The sequence below is a fragment of the Sesamum indicum genome, linkage group LG3 (genome assembly GCF_000512975.1).
Source record: "Sesamum indicum cultivar Zhongzhi No. 13 linkage group LG3, S_indicum_v1.0, whole genome shotgun sequence".
In the NCBI taxonomy this organism is placed as follows: domain Eukaryota; kingdom Viridiplantae; phylum Streptophyta; class Magnoliopsida; order Lamiales; family Pedaliaceae; genus Sesamum; species Sesamum indicum.
This window is the reverse complement of record NC_026147.1, coordinates 1,619,593-1,640,404: the sequence shown is the minus strand read 5'-3', so window position 1 is coordinate 1,640,404 and position 20,812 is coordinate 1,619,593. Positions and strand designations below refer to the sequence as shown.

At 35.9% G+C, this 20,812-nt stretch overlaps 3 protein-coding genes across 3 annotated transcripts; all 3 read left to right on the top strand.

Annotated features, from left to right (window-relative positions):
• Window positions 3,593–5,520, top strand: LOC105157080 (isoleucine N-monooxygenase 1-like). Its single transcript, XM_011073374.2, has 2 exons — window positions 3,593–4,630; window positions 4,766–5,520. Exons 1-2 carry the CDS (start codon window positions 3,680–3,682, stop codon window positions 5,405–5,407), a joined length of 1,593 nt encoding a protein of 530 aa, XP_011071676.1. The 5' UTR covers window positions 3,593–3,679; the 3' UTR covers window positions 5,408–5,520.
• LOC105157079 lies at window positions 8,240–11,384 on the top strand. The gene is made up of 3 exons (XM_020693049.1): window positions 8,240–9,599; window positions 9,661–10,047; window positions 11,263–11,384. Exons 1-3 carry the CDS (start codon window positions 8,240–8,242, stop codon window positions 11,382–11,384), a joined length of 1,869 nt encoding a protein of 622 aa, XP_020548708.1.
• On the top strand, window positions 19,086–20,812 carry LOC105157078 (isoleucine N-monooxygenase 1-like). Its single transcript, XM_011073372.1, has 2 exons — window positions 19,086–20,029; window positions 20,167–20,812. The coding sequence occupies exons 1-2, from the start codon at window positions 19,086–19,088 to the stop codon at window positions 20,810–20,812; spliced, it is 1,590 nt and encodes a 529-aa protein (XP_011071674.1).

The window sequence follows — 20,812 nt, the reverse complement described above, 5'->3', positions numbered from 1 at the left end:
GGCAGCCAGAGAAATTTACTCATATTGAATCCCAAATGGAGGATGCAACACGTGAATAAATAATCCAATACTTACGTCGCAATGCACACATTTTTGCATTGACCCCCTAAGATTTAGAAGGGATTGATCCTAATAGCATAACTCACCGCCATAATATAGATCCCAGCAAAAGCCGATAATACAAAAGAAGAGACATTTTGGGCCGCAAAAGGACAAAATAATACAAACTGAAGTTGACAAATTATTATCAACGGGTTATATTGAAGAATACAATTCCCTGAGTGGTTATCCAACTTAGTATTAGTACTCAAATCGGGAGGAAAATGAAGAATGTTCATTGACTTTAAGGACCTCAACAAAACGTGCCCTAAGAATTTTTAACCTTTACCTCGAATTGATCAACTGGTGGACTCCTCATCTGGATGTGGATTGTTAAGCATGACAGACGCATCTTAAAGGTATCATCAAATAATGTTGGCTTTAGTTTCTTCACGTTTACTTGGACATTCTATTACGTGGTTATGCCATTTGGCCTGAAAAATGCCGGAACCACCTATCAACATTTGGTATATAAAATATTTCGTCCACAAATTGGAAGAAATGTTGAGGTATATTTAGACGATATGCTGGTCAAAAGCAAGGAGATCGAGGACCATGTTGTAGACTTAGAAGAAACATTTTCCGTTCTGAGAAACTATCTACTAGAGCTCAATCTTGGAAAATGCGTCTTTGAGGTAAAAGGGGGATGCTTCCTACAATTTATGGTCACTCAAAGAGGAACAGAGGCAAACCCCCTAATGATCAAGGCCATTCTGGACATGAAGGCGCCCTATAACATTAATGAAATAAAAAGGCTAATGGAAGAGTAGCAGCACTCAGCCGTTTTATCTCCAAGTTAGAAGAAAAAAGCTTACCTTTTTTGAAGGTTATGCATATATTGAAAAACTTTGAACAGGATGATACCTGTCAGCAAGCGTTCGAAGAACTTAAGCAATATCTAGCAGGATCTCTATACGTGTACCTATAAGCTACCTCCCAAGCTATTAGGTCTGTACTCATCCGCAAAGATAACAGGAAGCAAATGCCAATATATTGCATCAGCGAAGTACTCAATGAAGCAGAGGGGCGGTATACCCCTATAGAAAAAATGGTTTTTGCTCTGGTCATAACCGTCAGAAGGCTAAGTTCATACTTCCTCTCACATTCCATCGGAGTAAACACTAATCTTCCGCTGAAGCAAACATTAGGTAAGCCAGATATGTCCAGATGCTCGATAAAATGGGCAATAGAATTCAACGAGTATGACATCTCCTATCTGCCTTGAACTACCATTAAAGATCAGGCTCTAGCCGATTTCGTCTGAGACAGCAGGGACCTCTCATGAAGACGCCCCTCAAGCTGAGAGATGGCTACTACATGTAGATAGCTCTACGATTCAGGGTACTGGTGTAGGTATAGTTCCTCACCCCACGGGGAAGATTTAGACTTTGCCGTCAAATTCAATTTTAGAGCTTTAAACAATGAGGTCGAATATAAAACACTTGTAATAGGCCTCAGAATGGTGCATGAAGTAGGAACGAGACATTTAATAGCTTATTCAGATTCGCAACTAATAGTGAAACAAGTGGAGAGCCTATAGAAAGCTAACAAAGACAGCATGATACACTACCTGCAGTAAATAGCAAAACTAAGAACAGCGTTTGAAAGCTTCCAAATCATAGTAGGACCCCCCCTTCCAATCAAAGAAGACAAGGACCCATACTCTAATAAGGAGTTGGGGTTCCCCTCCTCTTTAGAGTGAGAGTGACTAGATGATGGGTGTGGCCTAAAGAGTTATAGCCCAAGACCTCCTACCATAAATACGACCGCTCGGGTGGAGGAGGTCCGCTTAACATAGCCCAATATTATGGCCCAAATACTAACAACCAGCCTAGCCTCCGTGTACACGTCCCTCTTTGAAGCCTGTGTCGGATGCACTTGGAGCCTCCAGGTATACCCTTCCGCCAGCATGGAGTACACGTGTTGTGCGAGGTTCCGTCAAGAACCTGACTCTTGAGTCAATCAGACTCCCTGCGGACGGAGAGTCCTCCTTATATATGGATTCTCTTCCTCACCTAAATAATGACTCTAACGGCAAAATCACTAAAAGATAAGTTCTAATCATGTCTTATCTTAATAAATTTTATCCGTTTACCCCATGAATAGGAAGCACGATCGATTTCCTGATGAAGGAGGCCACTCCTATGAATAGAGATCCTATTCCTGACGAAGGAGGCCACTCTTTTATGAATAGAGATCCTATCCCTAGGGGGAAACAATTTGAAATCTGGCTATCATTCTCCTACACATATATTGCACTGTTAAACATGATTTTGCTCTATTTTTCATTATCACGCCTTATTCTCTTAAATACATTTCATTATTTTGAATTATTATTCCTTAAATCCGGTACGAACTTTGGCGTTGGAGTGCTGACGATTTGTTTTGTAGGTCCTTTTCCTTTGAACTCCTTTTAATTAGTCCAAGCCCACCGCTCAAGTTTCATATTGATTGTTGGATTTACATATATATATATATATATATATTTACATGGATATAAAATATTGATTATTTATATATTTGATCGTAGAAAAATTTAAATTTTTACCACGATTAATCAATACTTTTCATGTATTTTAGCCAGCCGAAATTTGGCTAATATTTTGGTCACACTTGCAGAAACAACGGCTAGTGACAGTTGCTAAGCCGTAGTTGATTTGTATTTGCTATAAATTTTTCTTTTAGCTATAGTAATTAACCGTAACGAAAAGTCATATTTTTTCTAGTGATAGCTATGACTCAAGCTAATTAACAAGTAAAATCTTCATTGCTAATATACATTATTTAGTACAAGAAATTTACTTACTAATAAATTTAGCAATAAAAATTAACTTGCTAATGAATTTAACTTTAAATTGTTTAAAATATATATTATATCAAGAATAAGAACGAAAATTTACTTGTCAATTAATTTGACGTTGATTTTAATACCGAAATTTTTATACATATTCCTATCGATCCGGTGAGTATACATTATTGCCGAGTCATTTTCGTGGAGTCATTTTCGTTGGATACCACCAAGTTTGTCTGAGATTTAAACGGTAAGGAGAGGCAGAAAGGCAAAGGCATGTTTCATGATACACGTGTTTTTCATATTCGACACATGGGGTTCCAAATTCATTAACTTTAGAAATATTTCTAGAAAATATTGTTTGAAAAAAAAAAAGAATAGATCCAAAGACGTATTTATAAATTTTGATAAATTGATTAAATATATTAATTTGATATATATATATATATATATATATATATATAGCTGAACAGAACTAAATTTTTTATCTTAGGGCTAGAAAACTTGCGATGCCCGTACTTGTGAGCTTTTGGAGAGAAATACTCCTTAATCTGATTTCCATCTCATTGTAGACACATATCAAATGTGAGTTAAATCACTAGTTGCATTAATTTTATGTATATTTTATAAGACGCAACATGGAGTTGGACTATAAAAAGGGGATGAGTGTTAAGGCATGCACATAAACATCAAGAATCTCGTTCTTAGTACTCTATTAATTGCTCGCAAGCATCCCAACCCTTTTCCCCCGCCAACCTCAAACTCCAGCATCGAGAGTAGCTCAAGGCCATGGAAATTAACAAAGCAATACTCTACATCAACTTTCTAGCATTGCTAGCATTGAGTTTTGCCACCATGATCCTCATGAACAAACGGCTACGCCTCACTAAAAGAACCATACCTTCCCTTCCACCCGGCCTGATGGGATACCCTATCGTCGGCTGCTTTCCTGAAATGATGAAGAACAAGCCAGCATTCCGATGGATACACCGATTCATGCAAGAAATCAACACAGAAATAGCATGTTTTCGTCTTGGTAATGCCTATATTATCCCTGTTACTTCTCCTGAACTTGCTCGAGAGTTCCTGAAGGAACACGATGTAATTTTTGCCTCAAGGCCTGATGCCTTGTCAGCTAAATTGACAAGCAATGGGTACTTGACAGCTATCTTTTCACCAAACGGTGATCAATGGAAGAAAATGAGGAGGGTTCTTACCTCAGAAGTGCTTTCACCGGCAATGCACCGATGGCTCTATGGAAAAAGATGTGAAGAAGCTGATCATATGATGAGATATGTGTACAAGCAATGTCAAAGTCCTATGACGGATGGGCTTGTGAATGTGAGAGTTGTTGCACAACATTACTGTGGGAATCTGGCTAGAAAATTAATTTTCAGTAAGAGGTTTTTTGGGACAGGAATGGAGGATGGAGGCCCTGGAGTGGAAGAGAAAGAGCATTTGCATGGAATATTCACAATCTTGAAGTATCTTTATGGGTTGGGAATTGCTGATTATCTTCCTTGGTTGGAGGTGTTGGATCTGGATGGGCATAAAACGATTCTCAAAAATGCTATAAAGAGTGTCAGAAAATACCAAGATTCAGAAATCGATAAGAGGTTTGATGTGTGGCAACAAGGGATATGGAAGACAGAAGAGGATGTTCTTGACGTTCTAATTAACCTCAAGGATGCAAACAACATTCCTCTGTTGTCAATTGAAGAGATAAAAGCAGAAATTATTGTAAGTTAATTGATAAAAGTTAACTTTTTTTTTTATTGATTGACAAATTGGTGACATTGGTAATCAGAAAATATATTATGTAAATTATATTGCTCTTTCCAGAATTTTGATCTTTGATTTTATGTATGTCAACAGGAAATAATGCTAGCTGCAGTTGATAATCCATCAAACGCAGTTGAATGGGCTCTTGCAGAGATGATCAATCAACCGGATATTCTTTATCGGGCTTGTCAAGAACTGGACCAAGTTGTCGGCAGGGATAGACTGGTAGATGAATCTGATTTGTCTAAACTAAACTATGTGAAAGCTTGTGCAAAAGAGGCATTTAGGTTGCATCCTATGGTACCTTTTAATCTCCCACATGTATCATCTAAAGATACCATCGTGGGTGGCTATTTGATCCCCAAAGGCAGTCAAGTGTTGCTGAGTCGTCCCGGGCTAGGGCGAAATCCTAGAATTTGGGAAGACCCTCTCATGTATAAGCCCGAACGCCACATTGTCAATAAAGACTCAGAAGTCGTGCTTGTGGATCATGAGTTGCGCATGTTATCGTTTAGTACAGGAAGGAGAGGATGTCCGGGTATCGTGCTTGGTTCTACCATGACTACTATCCTTTTGGCTAGGCTTATTCAGGGATTCAATTGGAGTACACCACCCAATGGACAAAGCAATATCGACTTGGCTGAGTCGGAAGGAGATATGGTAAAGGCCACGCCGTTGATTGCTCATGCAGTGCCGCGGTTGGAACTACATGTGTATCGAAAACTAGTGTCCTAGTATGTAGGATCATGGATGTTGTGAATGCTCGTTAATTATGAAATAAAATTAGCATTTCTATTTGTATTTGGTATGCGGGTTCTCTTTGTTCATGTTGCTCTAATTATATATATTATCATCATGTTTGTAATTAGCTTTTGTTATGATTGTAATATAGCTTTGTCAATTTTTAAATGATGAACAAATTAATTGTACGAAATGATAAACAAACCTCATAAATTAATGGGGAAAAGTTGCATATTATGTCCCATTGTTTTGACTTATCATTGTTTTCCATAACTTTAAAAAATATTACAAATTTAGTTCCAAGTTTAATTTTGTTAAATCTTTTATGGATAGAACATGTGTACGTCACAAGCTCCATTAAGTTTTGGGAGAAATTAAGGCGGTATCCCTCACATTAAGACTCTAGACTAAAATTATAATTTTTTTTGAGTTATGGAATAGAATGTATTAATTCAAAAATTATAAAACCAAAAATTGCAAAAATACTAACTTGTATAGGAGGTAAAAATAAAATTTCCTCAAAGGTAAGGAAAATTTTTGTTCGGACCTGATTCAGCGAACCAATTTATTTGTCATTTTTTCTAAACTGTATACTAATCACATGACAAATGTATTTCACTTATCATATAATTAGTTTAAATTTGATCGAGTTAGGTGCGAACAAGAATTTCCAGTAAAGATAATGACAAAATTGAGCTGGCTCACCCAATAGTTTTGAAGCGTAAGGCTAGAAAATTTGAAAGTAAGTAACTTGTTAAAAATATATATGTTGAAGTTTTGTGATAGTACATATATAAAATAGCTTTTAACTTATAATTTTATTTCTTTGCTGACAAAAATTACACGTGATCTATTACAATAATGCGAGTTGATAACCATGATGGCACTAGCTACGACATGAATATGTAGGGTTTTCTTTCTTTTTTTCTTTTTTTAAAGGAAAAAATGCTTTTATTTAATGAAGCAAGGCATCATTGAAATGTGCCAATCGTGTGAGAAGTCTTATTTGCTGTCCTAATTCCCACAAAATTAAAAGTAACATGATTAGCATGATGCACGAGTCTTTGGACGTCGTCCCCAATAACTGGTCCGATCCTTCACCATCTCCAGTTTCTGCACAACCTGAAGACAATTACCCTGATCAATTGCGAAACGATCACCAGCCATGTTGACAGCAGATCGTTCCGCTTGCTGCCAAACGAGCAGCCAGTGCTTCCTCATGCTCCGCATCTTTCACACGAGCGAAGAACTCCATGAACCATGCTGCGTAATGACCCCCTGAGGTAAAAAAACAAGCAGATACATATAGGTAGATTGTGAGAATTTAAGGGGTGGAAACAAAGTACATCCATGGCAGTAAATTAGAGAATGAAAAGAAAAAAAAAACTATGTTTTATTCATCTAAAACCAAGTACTTAAGCTACATAGATATAAAACTATATATGAAGACTAGAGTTTTAGCTAAAGAAGAAAAATAACCCACTTGGGACTCTAGCTGTGATAACTCTACAATTATCATGATTTTATAGCGATTTAATCTTTCTTTTTAAGCCAAAATATTTCTAATTATGTGATTTTATTGCATATTCAGCAAAAAAGGAAGATTACAAGAAAATTTCTGCAGAATTGACAAAGCGTGCCCACGCTTAGTGGAGTAGTCAACTCGGGATAAGGATAAACACGAGCGATTTCCGCAAGAGATAAATGAATCAAGTGTTTAGATTTAGAAATGATTCTTTAAAGCTTATCTCTTGTAATTTATTTACCTTTTTAGAGTTTATCACGTATCTATCCTTCCACTACGTCTAGATTCGTAGGAGACTTTTATTATAAATAGGGGGGATCTCTCCATTTGAAGGGATTCGGTCATTATTTAGAACTCTATAGAATTCTCTGTTCATCCTTTCTCTTTTATTTTATTTTACTACCGGAATTAATGGAATTCCACTTTCTAGTGTGTTCTTCCATTAATATGTCCGGCTAAATTCCTTATTTTCTGGTTAAGGTATGGTGATTGCTTGATTCCCATTATGTTGTGAGATCTAATCTGCATTATACACTTATCAAACAAATATTCATGTTATTCTCTGGGCTTTAATTACAAACGTCTTATTTATGAATGATTCGGCCGGTTGTTCATTATCAAGAAGGTTTGCTTAGCTAATTGGACTTTATAAATCCGTGTAATTGTTTATTTAGTTCAATACTTAGTGGTAACGTAGCATGATTAGTTATGTCACAGTATTTAATTATGTTATGGGAATGCATAATCTAGTTTAAACGAATTGTCCTCGTAGGAGTTTGTTGATTAGAATCAGGCCTTTCTAATTCTTAATGCTGTTAAGAGATTAAATCTTGTGGACGTTCCCAAGATTGTCTGTTAATTAGAGATCTAGACAATGATCGTACGTTGGCTAACGAAAAGGTAAGGAAAGATGAGGTTGTTAGGTCGTACCAATGACCATAACTGGTTTATTTGTCCATACATGTGTTATTCTTGCATCAATGATCAACTCACAAGAATCAAGCATAATCCTAGCCTTAACCGGAAAATCTCTCTCTCTCATATCTCTATCAGGTATTTTTAATTATTTAGTTTTTTATCACATCTTTTTATCAACAACCATCCACATTATTTTCCATTTTTCTAAAAGAAATTAACTTAAAACCAATCCTTGTGGATCGACCCTACTCCCACTTTCACAAGTGTAGTAGGAATTATTTTTGGTGACTTCGACACTCATCAAATTTTGGCGCCGTTGCCGGGGATTGGCGTTTTTAAGTATATTTCTTTATTTTTTTTATTACTTGATTTTATCACCATTGATGCCAAGGTCTTCTCGTACAGATAAATTGGTATACGACCCAAAAATCGAAAAGACCGCACGAAGACTTCATCGGGAAACTAAGCAACAATCGGAAGAAACATCCGCCCCATACGAAGACGAAGAAGACATAACTTTGGAGTTTGAGGAATCCCTAAGCGAATCCGAAGAAGAGATAATGGCTTTGATTCTTGAAAGATCGATCAATAACATGACGTCACCCGATCTAAACCAGCAACCACTATGCATTGAGTACCCTGATTTAGAGGTAGACTTTGAACTGAAATCTGGATTAATTCATTTACTTCCCACTTTCCGTGGCCTCGCAGGTGAAGATCCACATAAGCATCTAAAGGAATTCCATGTGGTATGCTCCGGAATGCGCCCACAAGGCATAAGCGAGGAACAAGTCAAATTGAGAGCGTTCCCCTTCTCTCTTGCCGACCAAGCGAAGGATTGGCTGTACTTTCTACCTTCAGGATCCATTACAAGATGGAATGATCTCAAGAGACAGTTTCTTGAGAAATATTTCCCTGCCTCAAGAGCCACAACGATCCGGAAGGAGATCAGCGGGATTCGACAATTCGCGGGAGATAGTCTTTTCGAATATTGGGAAAGATTCAATCGACTAGTGGAAAGTTTCCCCCATCATCAAATCCCGAACCACTTGTTGATCCAGTATTTCTATGAAGGCCTATCAAATATGGATAGGAAACTAATAGATGCGGCAAGTGGCGGAGCATTGTTCGACAAAACCCCCACCGAGGCGCGTAAACTAATCTCGATTATGGCGTCCAACACGCAACAATTTGGGGTTAGTCACGATGATCCACCTAGAAAAAGCAACGAGGTAAGTAATCTTGAAGAACGTTTAAATCAACTCACAACTGTTGTTGAAAAAATTGTTGCAGATACTTATCAACAAGTCAAAGCGTGTGGTATCTGCACCTTAACGGGACACGCTACCGACATGTGCCCAACTCTTCAAGAATCAACTACCGAACATGCCGACACCGTAGGAGGATTCACCGGACAACAACAGAGAAGATATGATCCTTTCTCCAACACATACAACCCCGGATTGAGGGACCCCCCGAATCTGAATTACGGCAACCAACACTTTCAAAAACCCCAATACCGACCACCTCCACAACCTAACCCCACGCCTAACACATCCCTTGATGACACGATGAAAGCACTAGTGACCAACACACAACAATTCCAGCAACAGACCCAGGCGAGCTTCCAACAATTCCAACAACAGACTCAGCAGTTCCAGCAACAGACCCAGACGAGCATTCAAAATCTAGAGTCTCAAATCAGTCAACTGGCGTCATCTGTTGGTAAGCTCGAGTCCCAAGGTAAGCTACCTTCTTAATCCTAAACAAAATGTTAGTGCTATTACCTTGTGCAGTGAAAAAGAGCTACAACTCGAAAATAGCACTAGGCGTGGGCACGCACAGCAGGGCAAAACAGAGGATGCATTGAAAATTCCTCCAAAAGAAATTGAAAAATCCAACCAAGTCAGTGAGGAAAGTCCCAAGGTGTTCATACACAAACCTCCCTTCCCGGAGAGATTTGCCAAGTCCAAAGAGGAGGAAGAGGAGAAGGATATCCTTGAAACATTACTCAATGTTGAGGTAAATATTCCCCTACTCAATGCAATTAAACAAGTACCTCGCTATGCAAAATTTCTCAAGGAATTGTGCACCAACAAATCTAAATTGAGAGATAATGAAAGGGTAAGTATGGGAGAAAATGTATCTGCCATTCTTCAAAGAAAACTACCTCCTAAATGCAATGATTCAGGTACGTTTTCTATCCCTTGCAAAATTGGAAAAATTGGAATAGAAAAAGCAATGTGTGATTTAGGTGCTTCTATCAATATTATGCCTCTTACTATATATGAATCTTTGAACGTCAGCCCATTGAAAGAAACGGGGGTAATTCTTCAACTTGCCGATCGTTCTGTAGTTTACCCCGAAGGAGTTCTTGAGAATGTACTTGTGCAAGTTAATGAATTGGTTTTTTCTGCTGATTTTTATGTGCTTGATATGAGGGGGGATATCTCTCCCAATTCTACATCCATCTTGCTAGGAAGACCATTTCTTAAAACCTCAAAAACCAAAATTGATGTTGATGCTGGAATTCTCTCTATGGAATTTGATAATGAGGTTATGAGTTTTAAAATTGATGGCGCCATGAAATATTGTAATGATGTGCATTCTATTTTTCTCATTGATTCTATTGATCCTTTATTGCAAAAAAATGCTATGTTCAATGGTAGAGGAGCACTCAAGACAACAATTGCCAAAAGATCGAGTCGAAGAACTTATAAGAAAAAAGTCTTTCATGACAAAATAAGTTCAAGGAAGAAGTCATCCATGGACTGCCAAGTTCCCCTAAATCCACACCATCACCGGATGCATTACATAGAAGAAGTGGATTTATAGTGTCCAACTTATTCAAGTTGAGGCACAGCAATGTCTAGCCAAAGACATTAAAGAAAGGCGCTGCATGAGAGGCAACCCATGAAATCTCTATCCTTTCCTTTCCTCTTTCAATTTTAGTTTTTGCAAATTTTATTCAAATCTGTTTGGATGGCTAGATTGGACAGATTTGGAGTTTCCACTAAGCGTGCCCACGCTTAGTCGATCTTTCAAAACTGTTTAACTCACTCCACCAAAACAGATTTGGAGCTTCCACTAAGCGTGCCCACGCTTAGTCGATCTTTCAAAACTGTTTTAACTCACTTCACCAAAACAGATTTGGAGTTTCCACTAAGCGTGCCCACGCTTAGTCGCACTTCATAGGCTGTTAGTTCACTTCATTTACCTTCATTTATTTTTTTTATTATTTTTATTTTTATTTTTATTTATATTTATAAAAAATCAAAAATTCAAAAAAATCAAAATGAAGAAGGAAATCAGTCAAAATCTTTCCACTCTATTCATATATTTTACCAAGATTTTCTCTAACTTCATCTTTATCTTCATTAACTCTCTCTCTCACTTTCTCTCGCAGCAATTTCACCTATCACCAAGATCTCTCTCCCTCTCAATTCATATGAAGTTGCCGCCACCATCTGCCACCAGCCCAACCACGCCATGATTCTTCGCGGCATGCACTCAGGGACACTTCCTTAAACTCTCTCTCATTTTAATTTTTAATCCTTGAGTTGCATGTCAATGTCCACATTGAGGACAATGTGAATTTTAAGTGTGGGGGTGTGGTTCTTGAGCTTATACATGATAATTTTTGTTGATATGATTGGCGGTAGATGAATTTTCTTTGTGCCTAGCGAAAATTTTTGCTTTTTCTTTTTCAAGTTGACTTGAAAAGAGAAACTTTTTGGCAAATTTTGGTGGAAAAACTTTGGCATGATAAAACCCTTTCAATTTAGACTAATCTTGGCTTGATGATGTTATGTGTAAAACGAATGCATGTTTTATGTTTGAGGATAATTCACTAGTTGAAAGCTTGTTTTTACCAAAATGACTTGAGTTAAAATCTTCTGATGTAGGATTAGTGGACTAAAACATACCTCGTGAGATATTGAGCTTGATATGTCCATAAAAAAATCTTCATTCTTTCTTGAGAGAATAACACTTCTATGGCTTTGTCTTCCTAGAACTTGCCTTGAACCACATCGAGGCCACACAAATATGCATTTATCTGGATATGATAAAGGCATTAGAAACCACTTTTAGCCTTCTTTAACCACCCAATACATTTTAACTTTAGAGAACCCCTTTGAACCTTTCGACCTATTTTGTTGAATAACCCGTCATATACGAACCTATCCCGTCGTTTGTTTAAAACCTTGATTTTGATCCCTCTAAGAACTATTAGAGCATCAAGGGAAATGGGTTTATGTTCAAAAGAACAAGTTCTCAAAATGGGAGATTTTCAAAACCTTTGTGATTTATGTGCTTAAAAGATGCATCTCGAAATGAGTATGGGGGTTCCAAAATTATGTTCTTCTTTACTTCGTGGGAACCGACATCAATTTTCTTGGTCTATGCCTATCACAAAAAAAATGGAGAGGAGAAAGAGAAAACAAAAAAAAAAGAGAAAAAAAAAGAAAAATAAAAAAATGTATGAACTCTCTAAAAGGAATAAGAAAGGCATAGTCCAAGGAATTGTCAAAAGATTTTGAAGGGAGATGAGTAAACTTTGAGAGCTTCGAATTATTGTTTACTCAATTTTTTTGGTGCTCTAATTAGTTTCTTGGAATTTAACCTCATTATCTTTTTATCCTACCCCAAACCAAAGCCTCATTACAACCAAAATTAAAGACTTTTTGATTAATATATGTGAATATTTCAAAAGTGGTGGAAATATGGTGTATAGGCAAGCCTATGGTCAAGCATTGTCGTAGTAAGTGTCGAGAGATACACTTGAACCATATATACACTTGAGAGAATGGAAAGTGGAGAGAAAATAGTCCACTAGTTTTATGCGATTGATTTTGATAATGGTCATCACGTGAAAACTTGTTTGATACATGATGAATTATCTCCTTCATAAAGAATGTCATTTACTTTGCATATGATTACAAATTTCCTTGAGTAGTTCAAGATTTGGAGGGAATTTTTGAATGCATCTTGATTTTGCTTGAGGACAAGAAAATGGCTAAGTGTGGGGGCATTGATAACTCTGCAATTATCATGATTTTATAGCGATTTAATCTTTCTTTTTAAGCCAAAATATTTCTAATTATGTGATTTTATTGCATATTCAGCAAAAAAAGGAAGATTACAAGGAAATTTCTGTAGAATTGACAAAGCGTGCCCACGCTTAGTGGAGTAGTCAACTCGGGATAAGGATAAGCACGAGCGATCTCCGCAAGAGATAAAGGAATCAAGTATTTAGATTTAGAAAGGATTCTTTAAAGCTTATCTCTTGTAATTTATTTACCTTTTTAGAGTTTGTCACGTATCTATCCTCCCACTACGTCTAGATTCGTAGAAGACTTTTATTATAAATAGGGGGGATCTCTTCATTTGAAGGGATTCGGTCATTATTTAGAACTCTATAAAATTCTCTGTTCATCCTTTCTCTTTTATTTTATTTTACTACCGGAATTAATGAAATTCCACTTTCTAGTGTGTTCTTCCATTAATATGTCCGGCTAAATTCCTTATTTTTTGGTTAAGGTATGGTGATTGCTTGATTCCCATTATGTTGTGAGATCTAATCTGCGTTCTACACTTGTCAAACAAATATTCATGTTATTCTCTGGGCTTTAATTACAAACGTCTGATTTATGAATGATTCGGCCGGTTGTTCATGATCAAGAAGGTTTGCTTAGCTAATTGGACTTTATAAATCCGTGTAATTGTTTATTTAGTTCAATAGTTAGTGGCAACGTAGCATGGTTAGTTATGTCACAGTATTTAATTATGTTATGGGGAATGCATGATCTAGTTTAAACGAATTGTCCTCGTAGGAGTTTGTTGATTAGAATCAGGCCTTTCTAATTCTTAATACTGTTAATAGATTAAATCTTGTGGACGTTCCCAAGGTTGTCTGTTAATTAGAGATCTAGCCAACGGTCGTACCTTGGCTAACGAAAAGGTAAGGAAAGGTGAGGTTGTTAGGTCGTACCAATGACCATAACTGGTTTATTTGTCCATACATGCGTTATTCTTGCATCAATGATCAACTCACAAGAATCAAGCATAATCCTAACCTTAATCGAAAAATCTCTCTCTCATATCTTTATCAGGTATTTTTAATTATTTAGTTTTTTATCACATCTTTTTATCAACAACCTTCCCCATTATTTTCCATTTTTCTAAAAGAAATTAACTTAAAACCAATCCCTGTGGATCGACCCTACTCCCACTTTCACAAGTGTAGTAGGAATTATTTTTGGTGACTTCGACACTCATCAAGCTGTAAACATACTCAATAAAAAATTAAATGCTAGAATACTAATAAAAAACAAACACTGAGAACAAAAGATAAGTACAAGCAGAACTTGATAAATACAAACAGAACTTACTATAGCTTCCCCTCAAGATGGAGTTGAGGAAGAGAGGCCCAGTTTGAATAAGAATCGAGCAAAATCAGCAGCAGGAAGAGACTTGGTAATGAGATTGACAGTTTGATCAGACCCATATACTGTTAAAAATAGGGAACAAGGGGACATAGAACAGAATGAAGGCTCAGGAATCTAAAGACCCAAGGGCTACTAAGACCAAAGGCCACAACCACTTCACAGTTGCACAAATCACTCAAAGCCACAAAGGCTCCACCAATATCCACAAAGGAAATATCCACAACCACTTCATGGCAGCACAAATCACTCAAAGCCACAAAGGTTTATAGAACAACAAAGGCTCCACCAATATCCACAAATGAAATATGCCACAAAGGTTTTAACAGTGAACCACAAAGGTTTTTCAGGCTTTCAGATGAATTTCAGAGAAGGACGAAGGAGATCATCTACGTTCGGTGTTGTTGAAGTTCCGTTGATGAAATAAAGTTCCATATTCGCACGCAGTGCTCGTGTAACTCCAAAAATCCAATTCAAGTAATTGTTCCCAGTAAGAGGTGCATTTACCAGCGTCATCCCTGGGTGATCCGACCCATGAAGTTGCAATCTCTCAGGTAGCGTTGGAAAGGTAGACATCCCCGTCATTGGTAATCAATCTGGTAAAGATACACTATGTTGAAAAATAGTTAACATGGGTGATATCCAGAGACCTTCATGGCTCTGATACCATGTGAGAATTTGACGGGTGGAAACAGAGTACATCCATGACAGTAAATTAGAGAATGAAAAGAAGGAAAAACTATGCTTTATTCATCTAAAATTCAAGTACTCAAGTTACAGAGATGTGAAGCTATATATAAAGAATAGAGTTTTAGCTAAAAAAGAAAACTAACCCACTTGGACTCTAGCTGTCAACAGATTCAATAAAAAAATACTAATAAGAAACAAGCACTGAGAACAAAAAGATAAGTAAGCAGAACTTGATAAATAGAAACAGAACTTGCTACATAGCTTTACTGTAGGTTCGAGTACAGTGCCTAAAAGGCTAGTTTGATGGTGGATTTTCAAAGCGTCATAACTTTTAATACGAGAGATTTTAGACCCGATATTGTCATTATCTCAATGATAACATCACAAAATATTTGGTATTATTTAATTTTCTAGATCGGCAAGGACCGATCCGGATGTGTATTGGCTCATATCATCGGATATTGGCCAATGTTTCGAACCATGGTTACGGGTGATTTACCTACTATTTCAATTGTTTTCTAAAGCAAAATTCAATCCCTCACCATTCTTATTATGATTTAGGTTACTTTTTAGCAGAATTTGATGGGTGGATCTAGAAGTTTTCAACAAAATATGTCATCAAATTGTGAAATTTATAAAAATAATAGATTAAATCACAAATTTTATTTTTTACGGATCAAAATTAATGCAATAGAACCTATAGTAAACCATTTTTACCTTTTGTTTGCTAAATCTTTTCTTTTCAGTATTTATTTGGAATGATGGTCATTGGTTGTACATAGATTAGTATATACTTAAAGGTATTGACCTAGATTAGTACAAAAAAATGTGAAATTTGGGACGGGTTTTGGAATATTTTTTTTTTTATTTTAATTTGGAACGGTTACAATAATACAAAACTTATTTGGAGCGGACTTTGGAATGGAAGCTATCAAGAGATTGGTCCAGTTTTTGTGGAAAAACATGTAATACATAATTTGGAGCTACTGAAATCGTGGAAATTAAAGAAATATGGAAATAAAATGCTATTCTAAAAAATTAAAGGATGAAAACGTTAAATAATTTGAATTACGAGGACAAAAATAATATAACAAAAAATTACCTAGATTGGCCTGATCCACACCCTATGCACTCCTAACAACAAATCAGGTCAACATACATGTAACAAATAAAATTGAAATGTTGTAAAATCCGATGCTGTTAGTACTAACCACGAAGTGCTACAACGACAATGGATATATGTCCATTTTGGCATCAAATTTTCAAGGCTCTGACTCCGAATTATAGGACAGCTTGTGATGTTCTACCTGAAGTTCAGAAGCGATTGTGCTACCAATTTAATTAGAGCAAATTTCGAATCTTCGTATCAAAATTTGAAGAAAATAATTAGGAAAATAGCTTTCATTTTCAAAAATTCAGAGAGACCGCAACACTTTTATTTTATATTTATAAAATTAATTTTTCATTATTTAATTTTATAATCATTTTCTTCTGAATTCAAAATTTGCCTACCAAGAAAAAGTATGTCATTTACGTGATGTACTCTCGAAAAATAACACATATTATCATGAATTTAAACATATAAATATACTATCTTCTATCTATATATACTATTATTAAAAGAAAAAAAAAGATGTTATACTATTAGAAAACAAGGTATTAAAAACTAAAAATTAGAGACAGATATAGAGATTGAAAGTAATATTTTTTTTTAGATCATTAATAAATTATAAATCAGAGATGGATTTATGTACGGATATTATTCTTCATATAAATAATATTAGATGAAAACATTCATCTTTGTTTCTGTCTCTGAAATAATAAGAATTTGGTATTAGCCACGAAAATGGAGACGGATTTTCATAAAATTATTTTATTTATTATTTTCGTCTCTGTTTCATTCTTTAATTAAATTTAAATTTTAGAGACAGTAATTTCCGTCTCTAAAGTTAAAATCTCTATTGAAAAATTTTTGAATTTCAACTTGTCTTTTGTGTTAAATAGATCTTTTATTTTTCTTTGAAAAAAATTAGAATTATATGTAATTATTACTAATTAACTTGCTTGTCACTCCTATTTTTTTTTATATATATATAACTAAAATTATAAAGATACATTGAAAACTAACTTTACAAAAATAAAATTTGAATAATTATAAAATTTTAAAAATACAAAAATATGTAAATTATTGTATACTTATTCAATTATTAATTAAATAGAAAAAATTCATTAATGATATTAAAATTATATCTTTATATAAATATTGCATTTTAATTATTTTAAATTCCAGTTAATTAGAACCACTAAAAAATCCAAAGAAATTGATGTTTTATTAAAAATATTTTTATTATAGTAAAAATAATTTAAAATAAAAAAATATCCTCTTTCTTCCCACCCCTTCCTAAGCGGGTCTTAGCATCTTCCCTTCTCTCTAGCATGCCTGTTTTCTCCGGTTCTCTTTCGGCACCATCATCGTCTCCGATATTGCTGTAGCCGCTGAAATTGCCGTCGTCTCAACTTTCCTGTCTTCTTCGATGAGTAATTTCGCACAAAAAGCCATCATCGTCGTTGCCTTACCTATATTGAAGATTACATCTGATTTGAGCATGTTGAGATTTTGTCGATTGAATGGCTTAATCATGTTATTGATTGAATAACTTGCATTAGCTAGTATGGTTTTTGAAACGATTCTTTGAAATTATTGGAACAACTTCAGGATTTGATCCAGATTTTTATGATAGTGACATTTATTTCTAAAACCATTGCAGAAGCCGTTACAATATTTTTATGCAATTTATTTATATTTAAATTATTATAATATTCATTTTTACTATGTTTTGTTGAATTTTTTTAGTTATCAACTTTTGATGAATTTGTTAAATGTGATATACTATATAATTTATCGAAAATAGTAATAATATAATTAACAAAATTAAAGTAGTATTTCAAAAATTGTATTCATAATATACATATAAATTTAAATTTAAAACAAAATAAAAAAGATGAACCACCTTAATCTAGATCATGCTCCCCGTTGACACGGTCTTCTTCCTCGTCGTCAGGCGTTGGGGGATCAGCTGGAGGCTGGGACTGCTGGGGCAGCGAAGGGCCGGGCTAGGTAGTTGGGACCTAAAAAAATAATAATTATAAAATGTATTATACTATGTATAAAATTATATTTTTACTAATATATTAAGAAACATTATCATAAATTAACACAAACTATATAAAACTACGCAAATTATACATATTCATAAACTAATACAAATTACGCATATTTTCAAAAATTATATAAAATTAAATCCCAACTTTTTTTCAACTAAAGCTGTTTTTCGTTCCAAAGTCGCTACAAAGGCCGTTTCAATTTGGTCGTTTCAAAAAATATTTACAAATCACGCATTTTTTTGTCGTGTTCTTTTTACATATAATCTATTGATTTATATATTTATTTTTATTTATTATGTATTTTAAAATATAAAAAATTATTTACTACATGCACAGAAAGATGTGCCGTGGTTGGATAATGACAAAATTGAGCTCGCTCACCCAATAGTTTTGAAGCATAAGGCTAGAAAATTTGATGGTGAGATTGAGGATGCCAACGCGGGTGATGGCGGTAATAGGGATGATCACGGCGACGGAGTTAGGAAATCCATGAATACGATGGGGCCTAGGAGGCGAGTTTAAGTTTATGGAATTTATGGCTCTTGCCAATCGTGTGATTACGATGGTGATGAGATTTCTATGGCTGCCTTCCATGATCTTCAAAATCCTAGATTTGTAAATTTTGGTCCTATAAATTATGTGGTGGTGGTAATATAATCCTATGAGCAGTTTGAATTATCACGTGCAAATACATGCAAAATTTCCCTCCAAAACACTATTGTTTAATCTGATTTTCCATCGCATAATAAGCTCACATAACAAATGTGCGTTAAATCCCTTGTTGCATTAATTCTATGTATATTGTATAAGATGTAAACATAGAATTCGACTATAAAAAGGGGATGAGAGTTAGATATAAGGCGCGCAAACATCGCAACCCTTTTCCCCCACCAACCTCAAACTCCAGCACCGAGAGCAGCTCAAGGCCATGGAAACTAACAATGCAATCCTCTATATCAACTTTCTAGCAGTGCTAGCATTGAGTTTTGCCACCATGATCCTTAAAAAACGGCTACGCCTCACCAAAAGAACCATACCTTCTCTTCCACCCGGCCTGATGGGATACCCTATCATCGGCTGCTTTCCTGAACTGATGAAGAACAAGCCTGCATTCGGATGGATACACCGACTCATGCAAGAAATCAACACAGAAATAGCATGTTTTCGTCTTGGTAATGCCTATGTTATCCCTGTTACTTCTCCTGAACTTGCTCGAGAGTTCTTGAAGAAACACGATGTCATTTTTGCCTCAAGGCCCGATGCCCTGTCAGCTAAATTGACAAGCAACGGGTACTTGACAGCTATCTTTTCACCAAACGATGATCAATGGAGGAAAATGAGGAGGGTTCTTGCCTCAGAAGTACTTTCACCGGCAATGCACCAATGGCTCTATGGAAAAAGATGTGAAGAAGCTGATCATGTGACCAGATATGTGTACAAGCAATGTCAAAGTCCAATCACGGATGGGCTTGTGAATGTGAGAGTTGTTGCACAACATTACTGTGGGAACCTGACTAGAAAATTAATTTTCAGTAAGAGGTTTTTTGGGACAGGAATGGAGGATGGAGGCCCTGGAGTGGAAGAAAAAGAGCATTTGCATGGAATATTCACAATCTTGAAGTATGTTTATGCGTTGGGAATTGCCGATTATCTTCCTTGGTTGGAGGTGTTTGATCTGGATGGGCATAAAACGATTCTCAAAAATGCTATAAGGAGTGTCAGAAAATACCAAGATTCAGAAATCGATAAGAGGGTTGATATGTGGCAACAAGGGATAAGGAAGACAGAAGAGGATGTTCTTGACGTTCTAATTAACCTCAAGGATGCAAACAACACTCCTTTGCTGTCAATTGAAGAGATAAAAGCAGAAATTATTTTAAGTTAATTGAAAAAGTTAATTTTTATTTTCTCTTTAGATTGAAAAATTGGTGACATTGGTAATCAGAGAAGATATTATGCAAATTATATTGCTCTTTCCAGAATTTTCATCTTTGATTTTATGTATGTCAACAGGAAATAATGCTAGCTACAGTTGATAATCCATCAAACGCAGTCGAATGGGCTCTTGCAGAGATGATCAATCAACCGGATATTCTTCATCGGGCTTGTCAAGAACTGGACCAAGTTGTAGGCAGGGATAAACTGGTAGATGAATCTGATTTGTCTAAGCTAAACTATGTGAAAGCTTGTGCAAAAGAGGCATTTAGGTTGCATCCTATGGTACCTTTTAATGTCCCACATGTATCATCTAAAGATACCATCGTCGGCGGCTATTTCATCCCTAAAGGCAGTCAAGTGTTGCTGAGTCGTCTCGGGCTAGGGCGAAACCCTAGGATTTGGGAAGACCCTCTCGTGTATAAGCCTGAACGCCACATTGTCAATAAAGACTCAGAAGTTATGCTTGTTGATCATGAGTTGCGTATGTTATCATTTAGTACAGGAAGGAGAGGATGTCCAGGCATCATGCTGGGTTCTACCATGACTAGTATCCTTTTGGCTAGGCTTATTCAGGGATTCAATTGGAATGCACCACCCAATGAACAAATCAATATCGACTTGGCTGAGTCGGAAGGAAATATGGTAAAGGCCACGCCGTTGATTGCTCATGCAGTGCCGCGGTTGGAACCACATGTGTATCTAAAACCAGTGTCGTAG